At 41.6% G+C, this 24,968-nt stretch overlaps 2 protein-coding genes across 8 annotated transcripts in view; both read left to right on the plus strand.

Moving 5' to 3' along the window:
* The first annotated feature begins 4,839 nt into the window (after positions 1-4,839).
* On the plus strand, positions 4,840-16,692 carry RNF168 (ring finger protein 168). 3 transcript variants are annotated; one of them, XM_061636630.1, is made up of 7 exons: positions 4,840-4,979; positions 8,394-8,735; positions 9,632-9,708; positions 11,087-11,235; positions 12,921-13,025; positions 14,706-14,793; positions 15,026-16,692. In XM_061636630.1, exons 2-7 carry the CDS (start codon positions 8,438-8,440, stop codon positions 16,064-16,066), a joined length of 1,758 nt encoding a protein of 585 aa, XP_061492614.1. In that variant the 5' UTR covers positions 4,840-4,979; positions 8,394-8,437; the 3' UTR covers positions 16,067-16,692. The 3 variants fall into 3 exon arrangements, with proteins under 3 accessions (XP_061492614.1, XP_061492612.1, XP_061492613.1); XM_061636628.1 differs by having other exon boundaries at positions 4,841-4,979; positions 11,087-11,263; positions 12,916-13,025; XM_061636629.1 differs by lacking the exon at positions 4,840-4,979 and adding an exon at positions 5,026-5,454 and having other exon boundaries at positions 11,087-11,263; positions 12,916-13,025.
* A 4,695-nt stretch (positions 16,693-21,387) lies between these two features.
* The window catches only part of UBXN7 (UBX domain protein 7), a 28,722-nt gene continuing 25,141 nt past the window's right edge, over positions 21,388-24,968 (plus strand). For 2 of the 5 annotated variants that reach the window (XR_009764054.1, XM_061636632.1), the window contains exon 1: positions 21,388-21,533. Coding sequence is in view for 2 of the 5 variants with exons in the window: in XM_061636632.1 (XP_061492616.1) it covers positions 21,440-21,533 (94 nt within the window). In the remaining 3 variants the exon portion in view is untranslated. Of the gene's footprint in view, positions 21,697-21,838; positions 21,960-22,022; positions 22,389-24,968 lie in introns of those variants that run through there. The other 3 variants (XM_061636633.1, XM_061636635.1, XM_061636634.1) reach the window with 3 other exon arrangements.

The raw sequence follows: 24,968 nt of genomic DNA on the forward strand, positions 1-24,968 counted from the left end.
CACCCTTCCTTAAGTGGAGTGGTTTAAGGATAGCAGGTTGAAAACATGCATCGTGGGCAGGCCAAGCTTGTTTTTTCCAATAGCTAGATTCATTGCTTACGTAGCAACGTATTCTAATCAGATTTCACATCAAACTATAGTTTCAGATTCAAATGTTAATGCACCCAAAATAGAAGTATAAGTCAACCTCCAGTTTGACACACAAATGGCTGTCTTCACCATCATATGACATTAACCAATAAAAAGGCTTTGAAATTAATAATAAATTTGACACAGATTTCTAGGATGAATAATGAAATATAATTTTCTAGGTTAGATCCTCTGCAGAAACAGTAGTAACACAGGAAAGAAGCAAAGTAAGAAGAACACCAACAAACATACAAAATGTAATTCTTCATCTTGGAGATGGCAGGTGTTGCCACCACTCACCATATACTCAGAGGCACGTTACCAAATTCTTCCAAGCTACACAGGAAGTAGATTGGACTGTGAAAGACCAACCCAAATTGTGATTGTATTTTTACAAATTTGTGGGGCAGTACAAAATCTCAGAGAGGAGGACAGGTCTCTTGCACCCTTGGTGCATTCACTAGAACTGCCCAATTTCCCTGCTTTTTAAAGTTTGATAGAAATATCTGTTGGCTATAGGTATGTTCTTAAATTGCAAGGGGTTTTTTTGCCTATTGGTGAATATGTATTGGTGATAGGGTTGCCAGGTCAGAAGCATCCCAAAACCTGAGATTTTAGGGGTGGGCCCGAGTGATGTCATTAAGCATGATACATTCAGCAACAATCACAGTTGCTTGGAGCGTACAATTAAAAAAAATCTGACTGGAAATTAAGCTAGACATCTTAGCTAAAAGATGGAGCCTAGGTAGGGAACATTTAATCTAGCCTACTTGCTTTCGGCAAGAAGTGTTTAAGTGCCTTCAGGCCAGGCCAGTCACCAGAAGGTCACTCAAGGAAGTAAGGAGCCTAGTATTGTGAAGATGTTAGATGGGAGCATTTGGGAGTAAAGATGGATGCCCCCAAAGTCTGCAATTCTAAACACACGTACTAAGGGACTAAGCTCCCATAGAACTCAACAAGACTTACTTCTGAGTAGATATAGTTTGGATTGTGCTGTTGGTAAACCTTGACTAGGGATCCTCTGCAAAGACATCCATATCCAAGCAGGGTTGGCAACCCCCTGCCTGGAATGCCCTGCCCTTATCATTTAATGTGGCTGCTCCAAATTTCTTTACAGATTTGACCCTTAACTTCAGACAGAGGTCTGAGAAATGAGTAAGAGTAAGAAGATTCTCTACCCTTTCTGTCTGCATAGATGCCCTCATCCTTCCCCTGTGCCCAGCAAAAGCTCTGGGCCAGGCGGGACACAGTGGCATCTCATAGAGGACACCGTCCCCTTTCATGGGGTGTATGATTTGTCCTGTCCCAGAGCAGATTTTGGGGTGGGCACCCCCAGTTACTTATTTTTTCCTGTATGTTTTGGTCTGCTTTGATATTGCATAGATGCCCTCCTCCATGCCCTGTGCCCAGCAGAAGCTCTGGGCCAGGTGGGATGCAGTGGCATCTCGTAGAGGACACCCTCCCCTTTCCTGGGGTATATGATTTGTCCTGTCCCAGAGCAGATTTTGGGGTGGGCACCCCCAATTACTTATTTTTCCTGTATGTCTTTTTCTGCTTTGATTTTGTATAGATGCCCTCTTCTGTGCCCTGCGCCCAGCAGAAGCTCTAGGCCAGGTGGGATGCAGTGGCATCTCATAGAGGACACCCTCCCCTTTCCTGGGGTATATGATTTGTGCTGTTCCAGAGCAGATTTCGGGGTGGGTACCCCCAGTTACTTATTTTTTTCTATGTGTTTTTGTCCATTTTGATTTTGCATTGATGCACCCGTGCGTGCCCGGTGCCCAGCAGAAGCTCTGGGCTGACAGGATGCACTGGCATCTCATAGAGGACACTCTCCCCTTTCCTGGGGTATATGATTTGTCCTGTCCCAGAGCAGATTTTGGGGTGGGCACCCCCAGTTACTTATTTTTTCCTGTATGTTTTGGTCTGCTTTGATATTGCATAGATGCCTCACTCTGTGCCCTGCGCCCAGCAGAAGCTCTGGGCCAGGCGGGATGCAGTGGCATCTCGTAGAGGACACCCTCCCCTTTCCTGGGGTATATGATTTGTCCTGTCCCAGAGCAGAGTTTGGGGTGGGCACCCCCAGTTACTTATTTTTTTATGATTTTATGACGTCATTATGTATTTATGATAATATCAGAAGCCTGATTATTTTGATTGCATAAATGTATTGTTATTCTTGATGGGGAGAGTCCCCCGATGACAGTGATATATCATACAGGATAACCCAACATATATTTTGGGGTTCAGAGACATGTTAAATTTGGTTTGAAGTTGCTGTAGTTGTCAACTCTTCTTTTTTAGTGTGTTGAACTTTCAAGCAAATAAGGAACTGGAAACTAGGAACCAACTTCAGCGTCGTATCAAATAGATTAAACAGTATATCTCGGGAACCAGACCACCTAGAAACTTTTTTTTTTAATTGAAGCTGAGAGTCCGGAGATTAAGGGGTGCTAGCCGGAGAGCCAGAGGGCCCCCCCAAAAACCGGAGACCTAGTAACTCTAATTGGTGCCAGTGTGTTGTATCAAATTACTGGGTCCTCCTGCATATGTTAGGGAGTATTTGTTCCCATTTGTTTCTCAGCTCTCATTAATCTTACCAAGGTAAAAAAAAGGGGGGTTATGTGGAGGAAGCCCTCCTCAGGCAATTCTTTTAATGCACCCTTTATGTGCAACCTCAAGTGTGCTAAGCCATCTATTGTGCCTATGATTAGCCTCACTTTTGTTCATTATATGTATCCTCACATTTCTTAAGCTTTGTTTTACCATTAGGTATGCAGCTGCACGTTATCAGCTTCTGCTCTATGTTACTATTGAGTCTAAGTCACTATCACCTCTTTGGCCCCTTCCTTAAAAAAATGATCAAAAGAGCACACTCTATTTCTAAGATGTACTGTTTGCTCCTGATGAAAACTGCTGTAATCACAAAGAAACTACTCAGTAAAGTGATTAATAGTTTAAGGAAAATATTGTTCACATTCATGTCTAATGACAGGGCTGCAACACTTATTGCCATTTTCAGTGTGTGTGGTCTCTCCACAAACTACTTCAGCATTATTTGGAGCATAAAACTGGGAGGGGGGTAAGCCATGAAACACATCCTAGATTGTGATGTTAAAACTGAGGCCAGATTTAGAGATTTGAAATTGGAAATTGACTGCCTTCATGTCAATTCTGATTTATGGCGACCCTATGAATAGGGTTTTCATGGTAAGTGGTATTCAGAGGGGGTTTACCATTGCCTTCCCCTGAGGCTGAGAGGCAGTGACTGGCCCAAGGTCACCCAGTGAGTTTCATGGCTGTGGGGGGATTCGAACCCTGGTCTCCCAGGTCGTAGTCCAACACACTTTTGAAGGCCTGGGGGGGGAAACCAGGAATAATGGGGGGGGGAGAGAAATGTCCCCCTGCTTTTTTAAAAGAATACAAAAAATGGTGTTCCCCTTCCCCCAATTTTTCCCTAGCCTTTATATCTTTAGTCAGACTACATAATTGTTTAAAAGGTCTGGGTGAACAGAAAAGTCTTCATCTCATGCCGAAAAGACCACAAAGATGGCACCAGGCAACCCTCCCTGAGACAGCTGTTCCACAACTAGGTACCACTACTGAAAAGACCCTCTCACTGGAGGTTACCTCCCTCATTTCAATTGGCAAAGGCACCCACAGTATGCCTTCAACAAGGATCAAGATCTATGTAAGTATACATCAGAGAAGGCGCTCTTTCAGATAACCTGGTCCCAATCCTTTTATTTTATTATTACATTTATATCCCATGTTTTCTTCAAGGTATCGTGATTTCCCTCTCCTCTGTTTATCCTCACAGTAACTCTGTGATGTAGGTTAGACTAAGTGATAGTGAATGACCCAAGGTCACCCAGTGAGCTTCATGCCCAAGTGGGGATATGAACTCTGATCTCCCTAGTCTATGGGTAGAAACACACTGTTCTGCTAGTTCCAGTGCGTCTCCACCTCTCTTCTGAAAATGGGGGCACATGAAGCGAGGCAGACCCCACCCCGTTTTACTGTAAAACCTGGTGGGGTCAGCTTGAATGTTTTTTTTAAAATTCAGCTTCAAAAAGACTTCACAACTGATTGGCAGAATCAACCCATTCCCATCCAGGTATGGCTAATGGAAACAGTTTGCTTTAGGCGACTAAGCATGTCCACCAGCCACTTTTGCACAATGCTGTTGTCCAACTGCTGCATCAATAGGTTCTTGATCAAATACATCTTTCTTTTCATGAGCTGATTGTGGAGAAAATAGGCTTTCATTTCTCTGTTCCAAACTTTGTACAGAATTATCATTTTTATAATTTCAAGTTGGAAGTTATTAATAACAATTTCCCTCATGTTTCTTCTTTCCCTGTTCTACCATCACCATGTGTTCAGCTAATGGAATTTTTAAAAAATATTTAATTTACATTAAGCATACTAAAGAGCCGTGTTAGATCCATGCTTTTCTGCCATCGCGGCACTTTGAAATATGGGATCCGTGAATGTTATTTAAGTCTGTGAGACAGATATGTGTTCGACAGTCATTTTGGAAGGCTGTGTAAAAATCATAAGGATCTAAGGCTTGACCCTTCAGGGGTCCTAAAATGCTGCAGGACCACAGAAGTAGAAGGAGGCAGGGAAGTCCTCTACGCCGTTGTGTGATTGGCTGTAGTCTGTTCTCGCTCGTGCGTGAAGGGGCGGCATAGAAATCCCTATAGGAGTTGAAAACAAGCCGTTGGGCTTGCGCGCGAGGCGGCACCTTGGAAGCCCCGCGAGAGGTCACCGTTGGCCCTGTGCGCGTTTTCCTTTTCCGGGGTCTCTATTTGGCGCCTAGCAACGAGAGCTCAAGTAACGGAACGGTAAGTAGTTCTGGAAGGCCCACGGCAGGTGTCCCTTAGTTTGTCCGATGGAGTAGAACTGATTTACACCATTTCTCTGTTGTCAGTCTGTCCCCTGAAACGGATGTTTCCTAAGTGTCTGACCTAGAAATGTAAAGGCCCGAGAAAACAAACCAACCGAGGGGGATCTTGTTTTTCCCCCGGGTCTTCACATCTCTAGCTGTTGCCTGCCCTGTTTTCGCTTGTGATGTAGAAGTCGAGTGGCTTCTTGGCCTTTGTTCCTAACGGGGGATACCGAAAACCTTTCTCGCTTGGAGAAAATGGGAAAAAGAAACGAGTAACAGTTGGAGTCGCACCTGGGGTGAAAAGTTCGTGAATGGGAATTGAGAATACTTTTGACCTAAACTTCTTGTTTGCACGCACGTATCTGTAGAGTCTTTTAGCAAAAATCTTATTAAAACAAGCTTAAACCAGAAAACGATGTGATCGAATGTCGGTGAGTTTCGCATTAGAGGCAAATGGAATATGGCTGATGATTCTTCCTGGTTTGCCTAGATACGAGTTGGGCCGCAATCCAATGCATGTCTACTCAGAAGTAAGCTCCATTTTCAATGGGGTTTACGTCCAGGTAAGTGTGTATTGGATGCAGCCTGCGTCTGTTTATGGGAACTGTTTCTCCCCCCCTTTTTTCTGTTTACAAATTATTAGTACTTTGAATTGACATTCTGTTGTTCAAGCACTAGTATGCTGTACCTATGGATGTTATTTTGTAAAGCCACGTTAGTGGCTAAACTGGCAAGCTGCTTTTAAAAAACTGAGTACTTTTAAACAGTGTAATGCCAAAGTGTAATGAAAATACTTGTCTATGCCATGTAAATATTAAGTGGTGATCTATAATACTAAAAGTAGGAGCTCCAGAGGCACATGGGGGGAAAAGTTGCAGGTTTCTGTTTGGTCATTCTCCTTGTGTATTTTAGGGTTAGGAAGCAGTATTTTAGGCCACTTCAGCCACTTTGAATCAGTAAAACGTGAGAGCTGGTAACAGGCTCATTACAGTATAGTAGGGGCTAGTTCAGAAGTGCAGGGTCCCTTCATGACAGTCATGCCACACACCCTCACAGCCATACCCCTTTTTCCACTTTCCCTCATCTCCCTTGCTTTTCCTGTCATCTTGCAAGCTTGCACTGCACTAAACAGACGTCCCTAGGATCAAAACAGAATGAACAAGGAGGTTGTGTGTTAGCTGCTGAGAAGAGTCTTCTCAGTGCCTGACTCACTCCCTTTCACTGACTGGCTCCAATCAGCACAAAAGGACAAGGACTCTTCTTATTGGCTAACATGCTCCTTTTTTGTGCTTTTTTAGAGTGACTTGGGAGGGGGGAGTACACATGGAATGTTGAGGAATGCTGTGTTGTGATTGGCTGAGCATCTGGGTGGTTGAGTGTATATATGGGAGAATGACAGTTGGTCAGGGATTCGGTTTTGGTTTTGGGTTGAAGAGAGTGAGGGGTGGATGTGTATTTAGACAGGTAGTGAGGCAGGTTTAAGACTGAAGTATATGAAGTAAGATAAACTATAATATGTTGAAGATCATTTTATATGTAACCACACGCATGACAACTGAATTCAAAGTAATCTTGTTTATTCCCAGTGTTATTTAATAAATCTGTTTGGGTTTAACAACATGCCTGATCCTTGGCTGGGTTCATACAGAGGAGAAGGGTGGGCAGAGCAAAAACCAAAGCTGGAACCAGTATCTATGGTAGCAGCAGTGAATGATTAGTGTATCAGCAGCACGTATCCAAAGGCAAGCCAGGGCTGAAGTCTTTAAAGACAGAAAGATACAGGGGGGGTTGTGGCCTGAAAGTCTACCTAGACACTTAATAACAATCTGTTAAAGGCAGCATTGCTTTCCAGTGTGTCAGATAGTGACGCCTAGTGGTGGGATTGTGAGAGATCCGTGCCGGGGCTAGCGCAAGAGTGGAGGTCTGACAGGTGCCACCACACTAAAAGTCCCTTTCCTATGTTGTGCAAAATGGACCTCCTGATAAGATGGTATCTGCAGGAGGCCCTCACCTGCAGAGTGCAGTGATCAGCTGGGTATATAAGGGATAAGACGGTCTTTCAGGTATCCTGGTCCCAAGCTGTATAGGGCTTTGTACACCAAAGTTCTGAGTAGGACTAGTGTTGACTGGCCCAGGATCACCCAGTGAGCTCATGGCTAAGCCTTAACCACTACACCATACTGATAAATTCCGAATTTGTGCTCTAGCTTTCTTCTCCTTTACTAGTAATATAATTATATACAACATAAATTAAAACTACCCTGGCCCCTCAAAAAAACTGCTGCTATACATCCCAATCTGAACCATGCCTACGTAAGTTTCCACTGCAAGACGGTATCCACAATTTATTTACTGTTTGTTTGTTTGTTTGTTTTTGCTGGGCTACCTTCTGGTCTGGTAATGCTGAACCAGGGGTTCATTTTGACTCCACAGGACATGTCCTCATCAGGATTGGCCTTGCAGGCCAAATTTAACAGATGAGCATGACATCAGGTGATGTGCTTTGTCTCCTTGATTGTTGGGACTTAAAAAGCACAGCATGGGGCTGTTTGAAAGCCCTTTGTAAGCAGCTCCATGCTGCTCCTTAAACTTCAGCAAATCTGAGGTTTAAAGAACCACAAGGGGCTGTTGGGGAAAGAGCTTTCAAACAGTCCTATGCTGCTCTTTGAACCTCCTGTTACAGAGGTTCGAAAAGCAGCACTGGGAGGAGAAGCAGTCTCCATTGGCCTGGGAGGTGAAGTTTGGTCCCACAGGCCAGAGGTTCCCCACTCCAGTCCTAAACCATGGTTCAATACTACGTGTCCACAAACATGAATGGGCTTGCATGTTCAAGAACCTTGGCTTAGTATTACGTATAAACCAAGGGATCCTAGTTCAAAACAAACAACTGTTAGTTTAATGAGCCAGCTTCATAATCCATGGTTATTATGACACTGACTACAGTTTGTTCTAAACTAGGATCCTTGGTTCATACATTAAGCTAAGATTCTTTAACAGCAAAACTAAACTTGGTAAAACTCCTCCTTCCACATAATTGGGAAGAGAGGGGGGAACACACAAGCCTGACGCCTCTGAAATTTCAAGTTGTAGGTTGGAAACAGATATAAAATAAAAGCAAGAGTGAGCTGTAATGAATACTGAATCCGTTGATGCTCGCTCACAATTAATAGGGCTGATCTATACAGTAGCGAAACAGCTTACACAGCAAGCAACATACATGCATATACCATGGGAACGGTGTGAGAAAAGGTTAAATTAGAGGAGGAGGATGAGAACGCTTACAGGGCAAAGAGAACCAAATAGTTGACTCAGTAGTGAAAACTTACTGCATTTTTGATGGTTCTAAGCAGATGCTGTGTCATGGTTTCAGATGCTGATGCTTCATTAGTCACACCTTCCCATGCTGGACTGAACATGCCAAAGGAATCAGAGGTTCCACTCTCCTTATCTGACTGTCGCTGTAATATTTGCATGGAAATTTTCCTGGAACCAGTCACATTGCCATGCCACCATACTCTATGCAATTCCTGTTTCCAGCTTACAGTGGAAAAGGCCAGTCTGTGCTGCCCTTTTTGTCGTCGGCGAGTCTCTTCTTGGGCACGATATAATGCCCGCAAGAACACTCTTATAAATTTGGAATTATGGGAGAAGATTCAGAAATATTTTCCAGAAGAATGTCAACACAGAATTAGTGGACAGGATGTAGAAGATAGTGAGTAAAATTGGCACATATGGCCTGGCATGTATAATTATGTCATCAATGTTTAACAAGTTGGAATAATATTTTGGGGAAAATAGTGAAATAAGCTTGTATCTAGCCACCCACTTTGTGGTCTGTAGAAAGTAAAAATATCTAGGTGACCAGACAAGGACACATTTGAAAGCTCAAAGAGGACTACTTTGTTGAGGGATGTTTTTCAAGCCATTTGGTGTGCTGTCAATCTTGAATGTGAACAGGTGGATAGTAAAACATTTGTGGGTACCAACATTTTCTGACTTACTTGCAAGTTTGAAGTAATACAGTACTTTATGGAAGAGTAACCATTGCTGAAAGTGAACTCTTTTAAGTTTGAGCGCTTTTGTTTTGCTGAGTGGGTTAGAAAACAGCGGGGCCAAAGCTTAGGTTTATACAAGGAGCTTGCCCAGTGGAATTTAAATTTTTTGTTTCCTTTGAACATTATGTCTCTATGCCATATCATAAATTCCTTTTGAATATTCCCTCTCAGTAGCTGTTAAAGCCCTTTTGGGTTCATAGAACTAGTGGCATAGTTCTTTGGATCTTGGCCCAAGAATTTGTCCATTACTAGCAATGCCAAATTAAAGGGTGCTAATCCCAGCAAAAGGTGAAACAAACAATTGCAATTTCTCTTGAAAAAGTTTGTAACCTCCTTTTTCTTCTTTATATTGGAGGTTTACTTAATCCTTCTGTGTCAGGGAAGTCAGAAACTATTTCAATGATGAGAGAATAGCACTTAAATGATTAACTGCATTGGATATGACTTAAAATATTTAAATTGCAACTTTATACGTCTTCATATGAATACTGCAGTCTTTAATTGGTTCTTTAATAACAATATCTTCCCCATTTTTCTTTTTTTTTCTGGATAGCATGCATACCTCAGCCAGTGCACTGTTTAAGTAAACCTGGAGAATTAAGGCAGGAGTATGAAGCAGAGATAACCAAGGTAAATCTAGAAAGCTGTGTGGGGTCCACTAATCGGTATCCAAAAAGATCTACAAAAACTTGCAGTCAAAATAAAAACCTTTCCTGAATTCAGGGAAAGCAAGAGTTAGTGGCAACCACAAAACGGCTAGTTACTAAGCCAAGCCAAAATGTGGATGGACTCTTCCCTGAGAAACGCATCCGTTACATCACAATTCCCCAACCTGGTGTCTTCCAGATATTTTGGATGACAACTCCCATCTGCCTCAGTCAGTATGGCCAACGATCAGAGATGGGAGTTACCATACCAAGCATTCGGAGGGCACCAGGTTGTGTGTGTGTGAATTACATAAAAAATACCATATATTCCGGCGTATAAGACGACTGGGCGTATAAGACGACCCCCAACTTTTCCAGTTAAAATATAGAGTTTGGGATATACTCGCCGTATAAGTCTACCCCTGCTTATGACATGCAAGCGATGTACCTTACCGGCGATTGGCTGGTTGTTGTATACAAAGCCTATCGTGCGAAGGCAAGAATGTCTTTGAAGTCAAGACTAGGGGCGTCAGGCCCCTCCCACTCTCCAGTTCATTCTTGCCTTCGTACGAACAAGATTGAGATCCTATAGCGTAGCTTAGCTAAGTTTTCTGTGTTTTTTGTTGCTGTATTTGTTTGACAGAGTGTGGAGGTTTTGTGACTGTGTGTTTACCAAGTGTTCCCTTCCCTCTGTCTTGTATCTAACATCGTGTTTTCCATTCCTGGGGAGTTCCCTTGGGGGGGGTTCCCTGTTGCTCGGGCCGTTGATTTTCCCAGCCTTTCATCCAACGGCCATCAGAGGGACCGCGGCTGCGGTTCTCTCTATTCCCAGCGGGAGCTTGCGGCTGCAGCTCCCGTCGTTATTTCCCTCCCGTTCCTGGCCGTTTGAGTCTCCCCCGTCCCGGGAATATTTCATTGAGAGTCTGCGGCTGCGGCTCTCTCTCTCCCTTTGCGGCTTTTATCTCGGACTGCCTTGAGCCTCGCTGTCTGACAGTTTCGTGCCGCAACGGTCCCTGCATACGGTGGCTGCGGCTGCCTCCTCCTGCTTCCTTAGCGGCGGCGGGTTTTTTGCCTTTTTTACCTAGCCGTTCCTTTATTGATTTTCTGCGCCGCGACCTTGCTTATCGGCCCCGCGGCTGCAGCACAAGCGGCTCTACCCCCGCCTGCCATTGCCGCTTCGTTATTGTCTGCCATTTTTTGACTTAATTTTCCCGCTCTTTTTCAGCACCCGGCGTATAAGACGACCCCCAACTTTTGAGAAGATTTTCCTGGGTTAAAAAGTCGTCTTATACGCCGGAATATACGGTAAACTGAAAACTGAGAAAAAGTTAGAAATAAATTATAATAAACTCTTACTTCAGGTAGAAGCAGAACGACTGGCTCATGAACAAGAAGAAAGCAAAGCAAGTGAAGAGTATATTCAAAGACTGTTGGCAGAAGAGGAAGAAGAGCAGAGGCTAGCAGAAGAAAGGAAAAAACAGATGGAAGAACAATTATTACAAGACGAAATGTTAGCACGGGAACTAAATTTCAATCTGGTAAACTTGATCAAGATGAGATTTTAAGTAGTATCTTGAACTTGATGGTAGACATCTCAGTACAATTAAATTCTCAGCTTATTTTCCTAAATGGTACTTTGAATCTTAAAATTTGAAGAGGGTACTTACCAATATTTCAGTATAATTTATCTAAAGAGCCCATATCAGCTTTGTACATTTATTTATTTTTATTTATTTATTATTTGATTTATATCCCGTCCTCCCTCCCAGCAGGAGCCCAGAGCGGCAAACAGAAGCGCTAAAAACACTTTAAAACATCATAAAATACATTAAAACAAAACAACTTTAAAAACATTTTAAAGGGTTAAAAACATTATTTAAAAAAACATATTAACAAGCAATTCTAACACAGACGCACACTGGGATAGGTCTCAACTTGAAAGAGGAAAGTCTTCAAAAGGTGCCAAAAAGATAGCAGAGATGGCACCTGCCTAATATTCATATACATGAAAATAGGGGACAAATACTCTTAACATATTTAAAAATTGTTCTTGAAGTTCACTATCTCAACATAGCATTTCCCCTGAGTTTCACAATGTCTACCTACTTTGTATATTTTGTTCAAACTGAAGTTGAAAACAGTGTTAAAATTTAAAAAATGAATCTTGGCAGAATTCTAACTTCTGAAATTACTGCAGATTAACACAGTTCTGTTACAAATGTATGATTAGTGGGCTTAATTTGTGAATACTTTTTCTTAATATTCCTACTTCTAGTTCAGAATGATGGCTATGAATTAATCCCTAATTTAAACCTAGAAGTGTTCCTAGCTAAATAGGCACTTATGTTAAACCAGTTAAAGGCCAAAATCCATTTTCTTTTGCGATTGCAGGGGGGCGGCGGCAATGAAAACCTAGGCCAAACACAGTCCCACCTAAGCTTGGTCTCATTAGCAGTGCTTTCTTGCATTAGTGTTTTACATCAGAGCCCCCTCAGAGGCTCTGTCCTTGAACTCTTGAATCAGACATATGAGCAGGGAAAAGAACTTACAGTCCTCGTCTATCACGCAATCTCTCCTCTTTTCTTCCGCTTCTTATTATGGAGATCTGGTGGGTGGTGTCACTTTGATAGCACTTTGTTCAAGCGCTCAGGGAAAACTGTATACAATACCAACAAGGGCCCTAATATTTCCTTTGTTGGGAACAGTGTGGATATTACAGAACTTGTTTGTAATGGGCTAAATTATACGCTTTGGAATTCCCACCCCTTAAATATTAGACAGGTGACATCTCTGTTATCTTTTTGGTGCCTACTGAAGTCCTTCTTCTTTCAACAAGCCTTTTTAAGTAGAGACTGTATCCCAGTCTGCATCTGTGTTGGAACTGCTTTTTAAAGATGTTTTTAAAGCTTTTTAAAAAAATACGCTGTAAAGATGTTTTAATGTGTTTTTAATATTTTTATTATGTTTTAATATGTTTTAATGTCTGTTTTTATGATGTTTTATAGTGTTTTAGCGTTCTGGGCTCCTTCTGGGAAGAAGGGCGGGATATAAACTTAATAAATAATAATAAAAATAAAAAATCATTTGTGTACATTAGCATTGTGTTAAATTTTACCAAAAAGGGATTAATGCAGTTACAATAGCTGTATAAAAACATGGTTTTCATTTGTGTGCTTTTTTGTCATTGAAGAATAGCTCTACTGAGGAGCATATATGCAGCAGTCTGTCACCTCGCCCATCCCCCTCTGATTCTTGCAAAACATCAAAAAACAAATTGTGCAGTTCTGAGGACATTAAAAAGTAAGTTGGATCTAGTCATTTGTTCCCATGGTTTGTTGGTTCATAATTCATTGTATACTCTTATGTGGAGGGAGTTTCCCAGTTTGATGATAGAAGCTTTATGATATGATCTATGAAAGATTGTCTTACCCCTTATATACCCAGTTGATCTTTGCGTTCTGCAGGTGAGGGCCTCCTGCAGATACCATCGTATCAGGAGGTCCATTCTGCACAACATAGGAAGAAGACCTTTAGTGTTGTGGCATCCTTTGGAATTCACTCCCCTTAAATATTTTGTTGTTATGTGCCTTCAAGTCGATTACGACTTATGGCGACCCTATGAATCAGTGACCTCCAATAGCATCTGTCATGAACCACCTTAAATATTAGACAGGAGCTATCTCTGTTATCTTTTCAGTGCCTACTGGAGATCTTCCTCTTTCAACAAATCTTTTAAGTAGAGACTTTATCCCAGTCTGCGTCTGTGTTGGAATTGCTTTTAAATATTTTTTAAAGATTAACAAAACAGAGGTTTTTATTGTATTAACAAAACATTTCAACTTCCGCCTTCATCAGCTGCTAACATATAAATGCTGTTACCAAGATGGCAGTTATAGAGCTTTGAGGATGGAATGCTCAGAGGGGCTTCATTTGCAGAAGCTAAGTAGTGGTGGTACTGTCCTCCAGGTTCAGGCCATGTGGTGCCAATGTGTCCAGAGAGTAAATCCAAAAGTTCTCCCTTTTAGTCAATGCTGCTGGATCTGTTGGCATCTCTATCGCTGTTATAGAAAAGTCCAACAGGCTGTGACCCTCAGTGTTGAAATGTTTTGCAACTGGTTGCTTCACTTCTTTTGTTAAGATTGCTGATTTGTGGTTTCTGAAGTGTGTGCGTAGGTCAGTTGTGGTTTTTCCTACGTATTGGATATGACATCCTGGTCTTTTGCATTCGATGACATAAATTATATTGCAGGACCTGCAGGTGATGTTCTGTTTGATGTAATATGTCCTGCCTGTCCTAGTGCTTGTAAAAGTAGCTGTCTCCCTGAGGTACACACAGCTGACAAGGATGAGACCCAGGAACTGTGGCTTAAGCACAGCTCTCACTAACAGTCTGCGCAAATTAGGAGGATGGCAAATTAGGAGGCCTGCTGATGGCTCTAGCAAGATGTTCAGAGTTTGCCAGCAATGGGTAGCTCTTCCTGATTGCTCGGTGATAGTTAGGAGATGGATGGAAATCTACCACAAATGGAATCCTTGTCACTCCAAACACTGTGTCACCTCGTCAGCTTCCCTCGGAGGAGGGCCTTGGATGTTGAGCGTAGTGTACTCATATCATTGGGACTTAATTTAGCCATGACTAAACTCTCACATATATTTTAGTGTCACCTAAGTGTGACTAGTCTGCATCTAGCCTCATATCTCGTTTTCTCTATTGTGTATGCAACTTTTGCAGTAGCTCAAGATAAAAGAAACTTGAGTTTTATAGCATTTTAGTACACTCTCTGCTCTTAGAAGTAAGAGATGTAAAACCGCAGTCCTAACCCTACTTACCTGGGAGTAAGCCCCATGGAATTCAACAGGTACAACTTCTGTGTAAGCGTGGTTAGGATTGCACTTGAGTTAAAAATTATATTGGCTTTGCCTTAAGGCTTTGCTCTCCTCAGACTGTAAAAATATGCTTATGTTCCTTTTTTTCTTAAGGTATTTGTCTCCAAAGTCCTCTAATTCTTTGCCTCCAAAGTTGCACTTAAAAAAAGTAGAGCAAGAAAGCACTGACTCCTTTTCAGAGGTAATGTATACAAATTAGTTTCCTATATAGTGTAAAGGAGGGAAGAGTTTAGTGTTCTCATGTATGTGATATCTTCTCTGATTAGAAAAACTTTCAAAACTATCATTTTTATCTTTAAGTTGTTGGGAATGTGTATCTGAATGTTAATGTCCCATACATTTTCACAGTCTATATTGCCTATAGGAATGCCAATTTGACATCTACAATTTGCACTCTGTTTTATTTCTTCCAGGAAAACAGCAACACTAAAAACAGCTTTACATCAACAGAAGAAGGAAGAGGAAATGAAGTGCCCACACTGTCTCTACAGGCAATCAGTCAGGCAAGAAATACTAAGGATTCCTCATTAGAGTCTATTCCTCACTTAAATGTATGCACTACAATTGAGTCCAATCCTGTTGGTCTGTGTTTTTCAAGATCTCAGGTAAATGAAGTAGCAGATGAACTATCAAGGGTTACACAAAGGGAAGACTATGAGACAGAGTGTTCCTTCTCAAACAGAGGTGCAGCTGGTTATGACTTTAAAAATGACAGTTTTACAAAAAATACACCCTTGACAAAGCATGCAAAAATAACCGCTCTTCAGGAAAAACGTATTTTGGTGCCATCTGGTAACCAGCAAGACAGCAGCATTGCCACCTGTGACCTAGCAAACATGATGGGAAGCAGTCCAGGAGAAAACAAAAACCACGATGGTTCTCTAATTGCTAAAGAGATTTCAAAGAGAAAATCTCAAGAATCTCTCCCTGAAGCAGCAGTGGATTCATGCTTGACTGATAAAAGGAAAAGAACTTTCTCAGAAACTGATGAAGAAGAGATGAATGATATACAAAAGCAGATAAGTTTGGAGCAGCAGTTTTATGAAAGATATAAGCAAGAAGAAGAGGACAGACGTTTGGCTCTAAAGCTTCAGAAAGAAATGGACAAAGAGCAGAAAACCCTAAATCGCAAAAAAGGCTCTCCAGATGAGTACCATTTGCGCCCTACAACATCTCAGTCAGTAAAAGAATCTCCAGCTATAAGGAAACATACCAGACTTTCAAAGAACCCAAAGCCTTCAAACAGCCAGACTGAAACAGGTCAACGAAAACTACACAGAGGCTCCCACAATGAGAACTGGAAGCCCTCTAAGAAACTCCAGACAAACTCTCCTGCTGTAAGAGGAGGAAATGTTTTGAATTGTGTCAACACCTCTGACTTAAAGGATGCAGAATTGCTGTCAAACAAGCAAAAAACAATTCTTCAGATGTTTAAGAGGTCTGCTGCAAGCTAGATGACCAGCAGTACTTATGTGACATTGGTTGCAGTTAATGAAAGGACATTGTTGAAAAGCTAACTGGGTTACACCATTATTTGTTCAGGGGTCAAGTGCTCTCAACGTTAATTTGTTCCTTAATTGGGAATCAATAGTGCCTGCTGTATGCCTATTTGCTTTTACTTGTTTCATTTAAGTTCTTTAACACATGTATGGTAACAGGTTGCTCTGAATCTGTAGAGAGATGTTGGCTTAAAACCACCATGTATTATAGCTCACTTAGTGTTCAAATGTGTAATCAAAGTAGCTTCCAGTTATCCCCTCCCAGTTCCTTACCACAACAGGAGTAAGAAATTGTGAGAAGATTATATGTAACTGAGTTGGACTAAGACATCACTCTACTTGATGGATTAGTATAACTTTGACACTGTTGCCCTTTTTGATTCAAGTGTCCTGAAACATTATATTTTCATTGCGGGAACACATGGTAAACTTCCCAAATGTCATCCTTCACACCTCCCCTATATTTGCCATGAATTATTAAGACTACCTAAATTGTGTTTTCTATTTCTTGGAATTATAAGTGTGCATTTGTTTAGAACATAATCCATTAAAATGGCTTTCCAGTCTCATGTGAGAATCAACCTATCTTGATTGACTTTCTGCAGTTCTATAGGAAAATTAAATACATCTTGAAATAATGTCTGTAGACGCACGTAGAAGACAGAGCCTATGCATTTTTTTTGTTTTCATTATTCATAATTTTACAGAAATTAATACATTTCCCAGGAAAACATGGTGCCGTTATATCTCTACAATATATAGTAAATGAGTATTGCATTAGATATTCTAAACTTCATAACAGTCTCTTGAATTTCATAACCATCTCCTGAGTAATATTTTGATAACATCCTACAATCAGTAAATTAGCCCCAGCTCTGATAAAAATGGAATCTTTGCTGAACTTCACAAGTCAATTTGACCAGATAAAGATTACCTACTCCAGTTTTTTTCCTAGCTGATATTCTTTGGAAGATTCCTAATTTCTAGCTGATATTCTTTGGAAGATTCCTAATTTGTTTTCTACTTTTTTGCAATATTTGCTGTGATTATTACATTAATCAGAAGTTCCTGTCAATTTGCTGGAACTTAACTCACACCGAAAGTGCAAAAGCAGTCTAAGATATGGGAGTAAATAATGAGACAATCTCCATACTTCCACCCAGGGCTGTGGAGTCGGTATGTCAAACCTTCAACTCCGACTCCTCTATTTTTCTACTGTCCGACTCCTCTATTTTTCTACTGTCCGACTCTGACTCCTTCATAAATGGCAAATGTATATTAATTTTTCTACTGTCTGACTCCGACTCTGACTCCTTCATAAATGGCAAATGTATATTAATATATTAATATTAAAATATTAATATTAAAATATTGATTTTATTTTTAAGTCGGAGTCAGTACATTTCTACTGACTCCGACTCCACCCAAAATTGCTTCCGACTCCATGACTCCGACTCTGACTCCACAGCCCTGCTTCCACCAACACTTCCAGACTGAATAGTGCAGCAACTCCACCACGTACAGTTGGAGCAATGTCAACATACAGTGCCTTGCAAAAGTATATTTGTTTGTAATGTTTTTAATTGTTGTAAACCGCCCACAGAGCTTAGACTATGGGGCGGTATACAAATGCAATAAATAAATAAATAATCACACCCCTGACCAGTGCTCTCATATTACTAAATTACAAATACATTGTAATTTTGTTCTGTATGATATTTTATTTTGAAACACTGAAACTCAAGATCAATTATTGTGAGGTGACATTGGTTTTCTGTTGGGAAATGTTTGCAAGAAACATAAAAAATTGAAACATGTTGCTTGCATAAGTATTCAGCCCCCACACATTAATGTTTAGTAGAGCCACCTTTAGCTGTAATAACAGCTTTAAGTCTTTTGGACGTAAGCTTTGCACAGTGTTGGAGGGATTTTGGCCCATTCTTCTTGGCAGATTCGCTTCAGGTTGGTTGGACATTGCTTGCAGACGGCAATTTTCAAAGTACCACAGATTCTCAATGGGATTGAGATCAGGACTTTGGGCCACTGTAGGACATTCACCTTTTTGTTCTTGAGCCACTCCAGTGTTGCTTTGGCCTTGTGCTTGGGATCATTGTCCTGCTGAAAAGGGAATCCTCCCAAGCTTCAGTTTTTTAGTAGACTGAAGCAGGTTCTCTTGCAGTATTTCCCTGTATTTGGCTCCATCCATTATTCCTTCAATTTTAACGAGAAGCCTAGTCCCGGCTGATGAGAAGCATCCCCACAACATGATGCTGCCACCGCCATACTTCACTGTAGGGATGGTGTGTCTTGAGACATGGGCAGTGTTAGGTTTGCACCACACATAGCGCTTTGAGTTTTGGCCAAAAAGCTCTATCTTGGTCTCATCTGACCACAAAACCTTTTCCCACATCGCAGCTGGGACACTCATGCTTTCTGGCAAACTCCAGACATTCTTTGAGATCATACTTGTTGAGTAACGGCTTCTTTCTTGCCACCCTCCCATGTAGGCCAGTGTTATGCAGAGCTCTTGATATGGTGCACTGGTGCACTGAACTCTGTAGCTCCTTCAAAGTGATTGTTGGCCTCTCTGTGGCTTCTCTCACAAGTCTTGTTCGAGCACTGAGTTTTGAGGGACAGCCTTTTCTTGGCAGTGCCTGGGTGGTGTGATGCAGCTTCCACTTCCTGATTATTGATCCAACTGTGCTCACTGTGGGATATCCAAACATTTGGATATTATTTTGTACCCTTTTCCTAATCTATGCATGTGTATTTCATTATGTCTCACTTCTGTAGAATGCTCTTTGGTCTTCGTTTTTCTTCAGATCCACAGCCTGACCAATGATCCTTCAACAGTGGGGGTTTTATCCTGACACTGTGACAGCAACTTTAATGGTTCACAGATAATTGTGTCTTCAACAGGGCAATTTCTTTCATCTGTGTACACTGGGAGCTTCCATAGCACAGGGGTTGAATACTTATGTAAGCAACATGTTTGTTTTTATGTGTCTTACAAACATTTCCCAGCATAAAACCAATGTCACCTTATATAATTGATCTTGAGTTTCAGTGTTTCAAAAGGAAATATACAGAACAAAATTACCATTTGTAATTCAGTAATATGAGAGCATTGGCCAGGGGTCTGATTACTTTTGCAAGACACTGTATTCAGCTGGGTTTACAATTTATAGATAACTTTGAAATAATTTTATCTTAGTTGTAATGGAATAAATACAATAAAAAACAGATTTCCACATCATTTCAGAGAGATTTTCATGACAGCCTGCCTGCCATTTTTTAACATTTGAATTTGTCTTGTTATCTCCTTGAATTAGTAATGTGGAGTGCTCCTGCTCACTGTTGCAGTCAACCATGCCCTCTTCCATGATACTCCATCTTCATAAATGTAGTTTGTTTCATTATACTCAATCTGATACCCCTTCACATCCAGTTTTCAATTTTTCCTCAATAGTCAATCAGTTTTCTGTAGTAAAAAAGAATGCTCAATCCTCACTGGACTATTCAAGATGAGGCCTAACTAGTACTGAATAGAGGTGAACTAGTACTTCACGCAATTTGGAAACTATACTTCCGTTAATGCAGTCTAAAATAGTGTTTGCTTTTTTGCAGCAACATCACACTGTTGGCTCATATTCAGCTTGTGATCAACAGTTCCAAGATCTTTATTGCATATGGTATTGCTGAGCCAAATATCCCCCATCCTATAACTGCATTTGGTTTCTTTTTCCTAGGAGTTCAAATTTGCACTTAACCCTGTTAAATTTCATTCTGGTATTTTTAGTGCTGCAGCCTATCAAGATCATTTTGAATTTTGTTTGTCTTCCAGGGTAGTAGCAAGACAATCTCCCAATTTTGTATCTGCAGATTTGTTAAGCACTCCCTGTACCTCATCCAAGTCATTAATAAAAATGTTAAAGAGCACTGGGCCCAGGACCGAGCACTGTGGTACCCTGCTCATTACCCGCTCACTACCTCCCCCCAGTTTGAGAAGGAACCATTGATAAGCATTCTATGATTCTGTAGCCAGCTATGGATCTACCAGATAGTTGTTCCATCTAGCCCATTTAACTAGCTTGCTAATTGGAATATCATGGGGCACTTTGTCAAAAGCTTTGCTGAAGTCAAGATATGTTATGTCCACAGCATTCCCACAGTCTACCAGGGAAGTTACCTAATAAAAAAATGAGCAAAGATTAGTCTGGCAGGGTTTGTTCTTGACATATCCATGTCAGCTTCCAGTAATTACTGCATTGTTTTCAAGGTGCTTACTGACTGACTGTTTTATGATCTCCAGCATTTCCCCAGGGATTGATGACAGACTGACAGGGCTGTAGTTCCCAGGTTTCTCCTTTTTGAAGATAGGAACATTAGCCCTCCAGTCATCTGGTTGCTGGTTGTGCGTATAGTGCTGGCTACACTGCTCCATCAAGCCCCACCACTTCTCTCAGCCTCAGTCTCCCAATCTGCAATATGGGAGATAACACTTATTGCTTATAGCAGGGTCACCACCATGGTGCCCTCCAGAAGTTGTTGGACAACAATTCCCATCAGTCCCAGCCAAGACAGCCAATGGTCAGGGATGATGGAGTTGTTTAATAACCTCCAGGGCACCATGTTGGCTATTCCTGGCTTATAGAATACCTGTAAATATTGCAATAGTGATCCACTTTGGGGCAGAGGTCCAGAGCCCAAATCAACAGAAAGAACAAAAGTTCAGTCTAAACTTACCCAAGTGATCCGCTGTACTACAGTTGCTAGAATCGTTAATGTATGAAAACTACATACAAAAAATTATTTCCATTCTAGATCTTTTAGCTCAGCTAAAAGCGGCTGTTCTTGTGTGGTCCACAGGCAGAGAATAGACCTGACTCTCCGAAGCGTATCACAGGTGCACACGCGGAGGCGTTTCCTTTCGCTCCCACTGCTTTCAGTCGCTGTGCCAGTTGTATTACGTTTCATGAACCTGTTGGTATTAGCCCATTTCGGTTAGTATCCTGTACTGGTTTTATCAGCGCACTGGAGTAGTGTTTCCAAGATCAACCCCTGAGAAGTAAGGCTCCGCTGGTACACCGTTTCTTTTCCAGCGGCAGGTACTGCCAAGAATTAGAACAGGCGTAAATTGCTGTGAAAGTGCCTTCTTCCTACCTGAATGCTGAGGAAGAAGTGCGCTGCCACTTCCTCGACTTCCTGCTTATGACAGGATGCTCCAGTGGCTTTCTCCTGTCGCATGTTTAGGGGAAGTAATCTGCCGGCCGCTAGAGGGCGTCGATCGGCAACCCGGATGCTTGTCGTGATGCCTAGAGAGGATGGATGACAAGAGACACAGATACAGACACGCCTCTTTTCCTCTTCTCTTGTCCTTTTTTCGTTGTGCTCTCAATAAAGCTTGATATTGAAATTGAAAGTGAGCAAGGGGAACTGGGGCGCGGTGGTTCTGCGCCTGCGTACTGAAGCCGGCAGGTGGCGGGTGTTGTTCGGTGGTAGTGGCGGCAAGATGGCGGCGTCCGGGGGCTCCGCTGCCGCCTCAGCGTTGAAGGGGTTAATCCAGCAATTCACCGCCATCACGGGTGAGGCGCGCGAAAACCCGGAATAAGCTTAGGAGGGTTGAGGCCGTTTCAGCTATGGGGAGGGATGTAAGGTTGGGGAGGAGAAAAGAGTTAGTTGGGGCAGGAGAGGAGCGCAATGTGTGTGAGGGGGTTGGCGGGAGACCGAAAGGAAAGACCGCAGAAGGCGGGCGAGCGGGTGGGCGATGATACTTGTGCAGAAAATAAGGGGCCATAGAGGGAGTCTAAATAGAGGGAATGGAGGCTGGGGCTGCGCTTTGCACCTGGTAAGGGGAGGTGTGATGTACAGGGGGAGTTGAGGAGAAATTTCTTTGTGGAGAAAGGGGGGGCAGTCAACTTGGATCGAGTACGCATTTCACGGAGACAGGGAAAACGAGGGCGTTAAAGAGACCGCAGTGTGACATTTTAAGGAAGGAGTTGAGCCTTGATTGTTGTCTGTGGTGGAATGGTGAACGAAATCTGTCACTAGAAAACGCCATCCATTTAATTTCCAAATTGTGTGAGATAAAAGCTCTCTCCAACCCCCCAACCCCCTTTTTGCTTTATGTAATGCAAATTAACTGCTCTGTTGAGTCATTATTGACATAAGGAATACGTTAAGCAAAACCCCATTTTAATAGTTTGATAATTAGACAACAAAGCAATTACTCTGGTTATAGGCTGTACTGACATGAGAGGAAGAAGATGTTACTGAGGTATACATTATCACTAAACATTTACTAAACATTGTTCCAACTGTACCTATATCTGGGTACCTGAGGAGAAAATTTGTCACTGCATGAATTGGTCATCGCACATAACAAAGACAACCAAATGTTACTGATGCAACATGGACCCTGGCAATGGAGATTTACTTATTTATTTATTTGTTTGGTAGCTAGTGGTGACACAAGAATTGTGCCTAAGCTTAGTGACAGGCTTCTGGCAAGGAATTTCATAACTTGGGCAGCAATCCAATACATGTCTACTCAGAAGTAAGCTCCATTGGGTTCAGTGGTAAGTGTGTATTGGATTGCAACCTTAATTATGTACTGTGCAAAGAAGTAATCCTTCTGTCCGGAACTTATTACCAATCCTTTTGTTGAATGATTTTGAATGCTAATCTTGAGGGAGCACAACTTCTATTAACACTGTCGATATTGTTCATAACTTTATAAAATTTTGCTAGTTCGCCACTTAATCTCCCATCCCCACAACTTGAAAGCCTTTACTTGTGATGAAGGGTTCCCCCCACTTTTTGTTTTCTAGCACTGACTGACTAATAAAGGCTACAATGCTATGCACACTTATAAGAGAATAAGTCTCATGAAACACAGTAGGACTGATTCTAAGTAGATATGCATAGGATTGCACTGTAAAACTTTGTTAGACTGAATGGACAGTTTAAATTGGTGTTGCAAGAGGCATATCATTGTTTTTTGTTTTAATAATGTGTTTCACCAAGTTTAATCACCTTGCTTTAATTGTTCTGTGCTATTGAATCCTTAACATCAACGTAACTTTACCCCAGGGAAGCCAATGTACCTTTGAAATGTGGTGTTAGAACTCCTAAGTGACTGTAATAGTATTGGGTATTCCTTTTATCCCAGCAAGGTATTGTATGTTAGTTTCTTTCACTGGCTCAGCTGGTGTAATCAGAACTTTCTGTTTGCCTCTTTTTGGGGGGCAGGGGGGACTAATATCACTAAAAGTGTGTTGAATACAAAAATATAGTTGACTGTATTTTCTCTAACTTCTTTCTCTAACTTCTTGACTGATGGCAAATCTGCATGTTGCAAAAAACAACAGAAAGGTAGGTGAAGCGGAGGGATAGCGGGGGGATGGCGGTCCGCGGATGCTTCCGCTGAGGCCCTCTGCAGCTCCAGAGGCCCTCGGGCCAGTGCCCAACCTGGCCGCCCTTTAGACCAGCCCTGGGCCCAAACCACAGATGGTCTGCCAAAAAGATTGCAACAATCAAGAATATCTGTACTTGGAGTACCCTACAATTGATTCTTTCCTCTGTCCCCTGTCAACAGTGATCATGGCTGTTTTGACTAGGATCAGATTTATCCAACAGGTTAACAAGGTCTTGGTCTAGGACTTGTGATTTTCATAATCCAGTCCTAGTTTCAATGGTGCCAGCACTGGAAGAAAAATTTAAGTGGTCCAGCAAGACTCCCAGCAATTTTCAAGTGGTCCACACAAAAAAACTTTTAAGAGCTACTGCTTTCCTAGCTTCATAAAGACTTGAAACTGGCATTCGTTTTGACCAGTTAGGCTACCTTATGTCATACTTTGGTTAATAATTGGCAGGCCTACATCAAGTATTGGGACAGAGAACAATTCTATTTCTAAATTCTGCATCTTTTGTTGTTATGTGCCTTCAAGTCGATTACGACTTATGGCAACCCTATGAATCAGCGACCTCCAATAGCATCTGTCATGAACCACCCTGTTCAGATCTTGTAAGTTCAGGTCTGTGGCTTTCTTTATGGAATCAATCCATCTCTTGTTTGGCCTTCCTCTTCTTCTACTCCCTTCCGTTTTTCCCTGCATTATTGTCTTTTCTAGTGAATCATGTCTTATGATGTGTCCAAAGTATGATAACCTCAGTTTCAGCATTTTAGCTTCTGGTGTTAGTTCTGGTTTAATTTGTTCTAACACCCAATTATTTGTCTTTTTTGCAGTCCATGGTATGCGCAAAGCTCTCCTCCAGCACCACATTTCAAATGAGTTGATTCTTCTCTTATCCGCCTTTTTCACTGTCCAACTTTCACATCCATACATAGAGATTGGGAATACCATGGTCTGAATGATCTTGACTTTGGTGTTCATTGATACATCTTTGCATTTGAGGACCTTTTCTAGTTCTGTCACAGCTGCCCTCCCCGTCCTAGCCTTCTTCTAATTTCTGGACTATTGTCTCCATTTTGGTTAATGACTGTGCCGAGGTATTGATAATCCTTGACAAGTTCAGTGTCCTCATTGTCAACTGTAAAGTTACATAAATCTTCTGTTGTCATTATTTTAGTCTTTTTGACGTTCACCTGTAGTCCTGCTTTTGTGCTTTCCTCTTTAACTTTTATCAGCATTCGTTTAAATTCTGCATCTGAATGAATGCTTTATGAAGATGCAGAATTAGTAAAGAGAAGAAAGTGGAGTCATGCCACTTTATTTAGTAAAGAAAGGAAAGTGGTCAAGTAGACTATTTAACAAACTTCCTTTCAGCATTAGGAAGCATATGTCAAGGATTACAAGAAGGTAAACATATGTGCGTATCTATTGAGAAAATATTT

This window comes from Rhineura floridana, chromosome 7 (assembly GCF_030035675.1).
Source record: "Rhineura floridana isolate rRhiFlo1 chromosome 7, rRhiFlo1.hap2, whole genome shotgun sequence".
NCBI classification, from domain to species: Eukaryota; Metazoa; Chordata; class Lepidosauria; order Squamata; family Rhineuridae; genus Rhineura; species Rhineura floridana.

Coding starts and splice junctions, on each gene's coding strand:
- RNF168 (XM_061636628.1), top strand. CDS start 8,438: ATGCCAAAGGAATCAGAGGTTCCACTCTCCTTATCTGACTGTCGCTGT. Junction 11,264..12,915: donor GGGAACTAAATTTCAATCTG/GTAAACTTGATC, acceptor TTGTCATTGAAG/AATAGCTCTACTGAGGAGCA. Junction 13,026..14,705: donor AGTTCTGAGGACATTAAAAA/GTAAGTTGGATC, acceptor TTTTTTCTTAAG/GTATTTGTCTCCAAAGTCCT.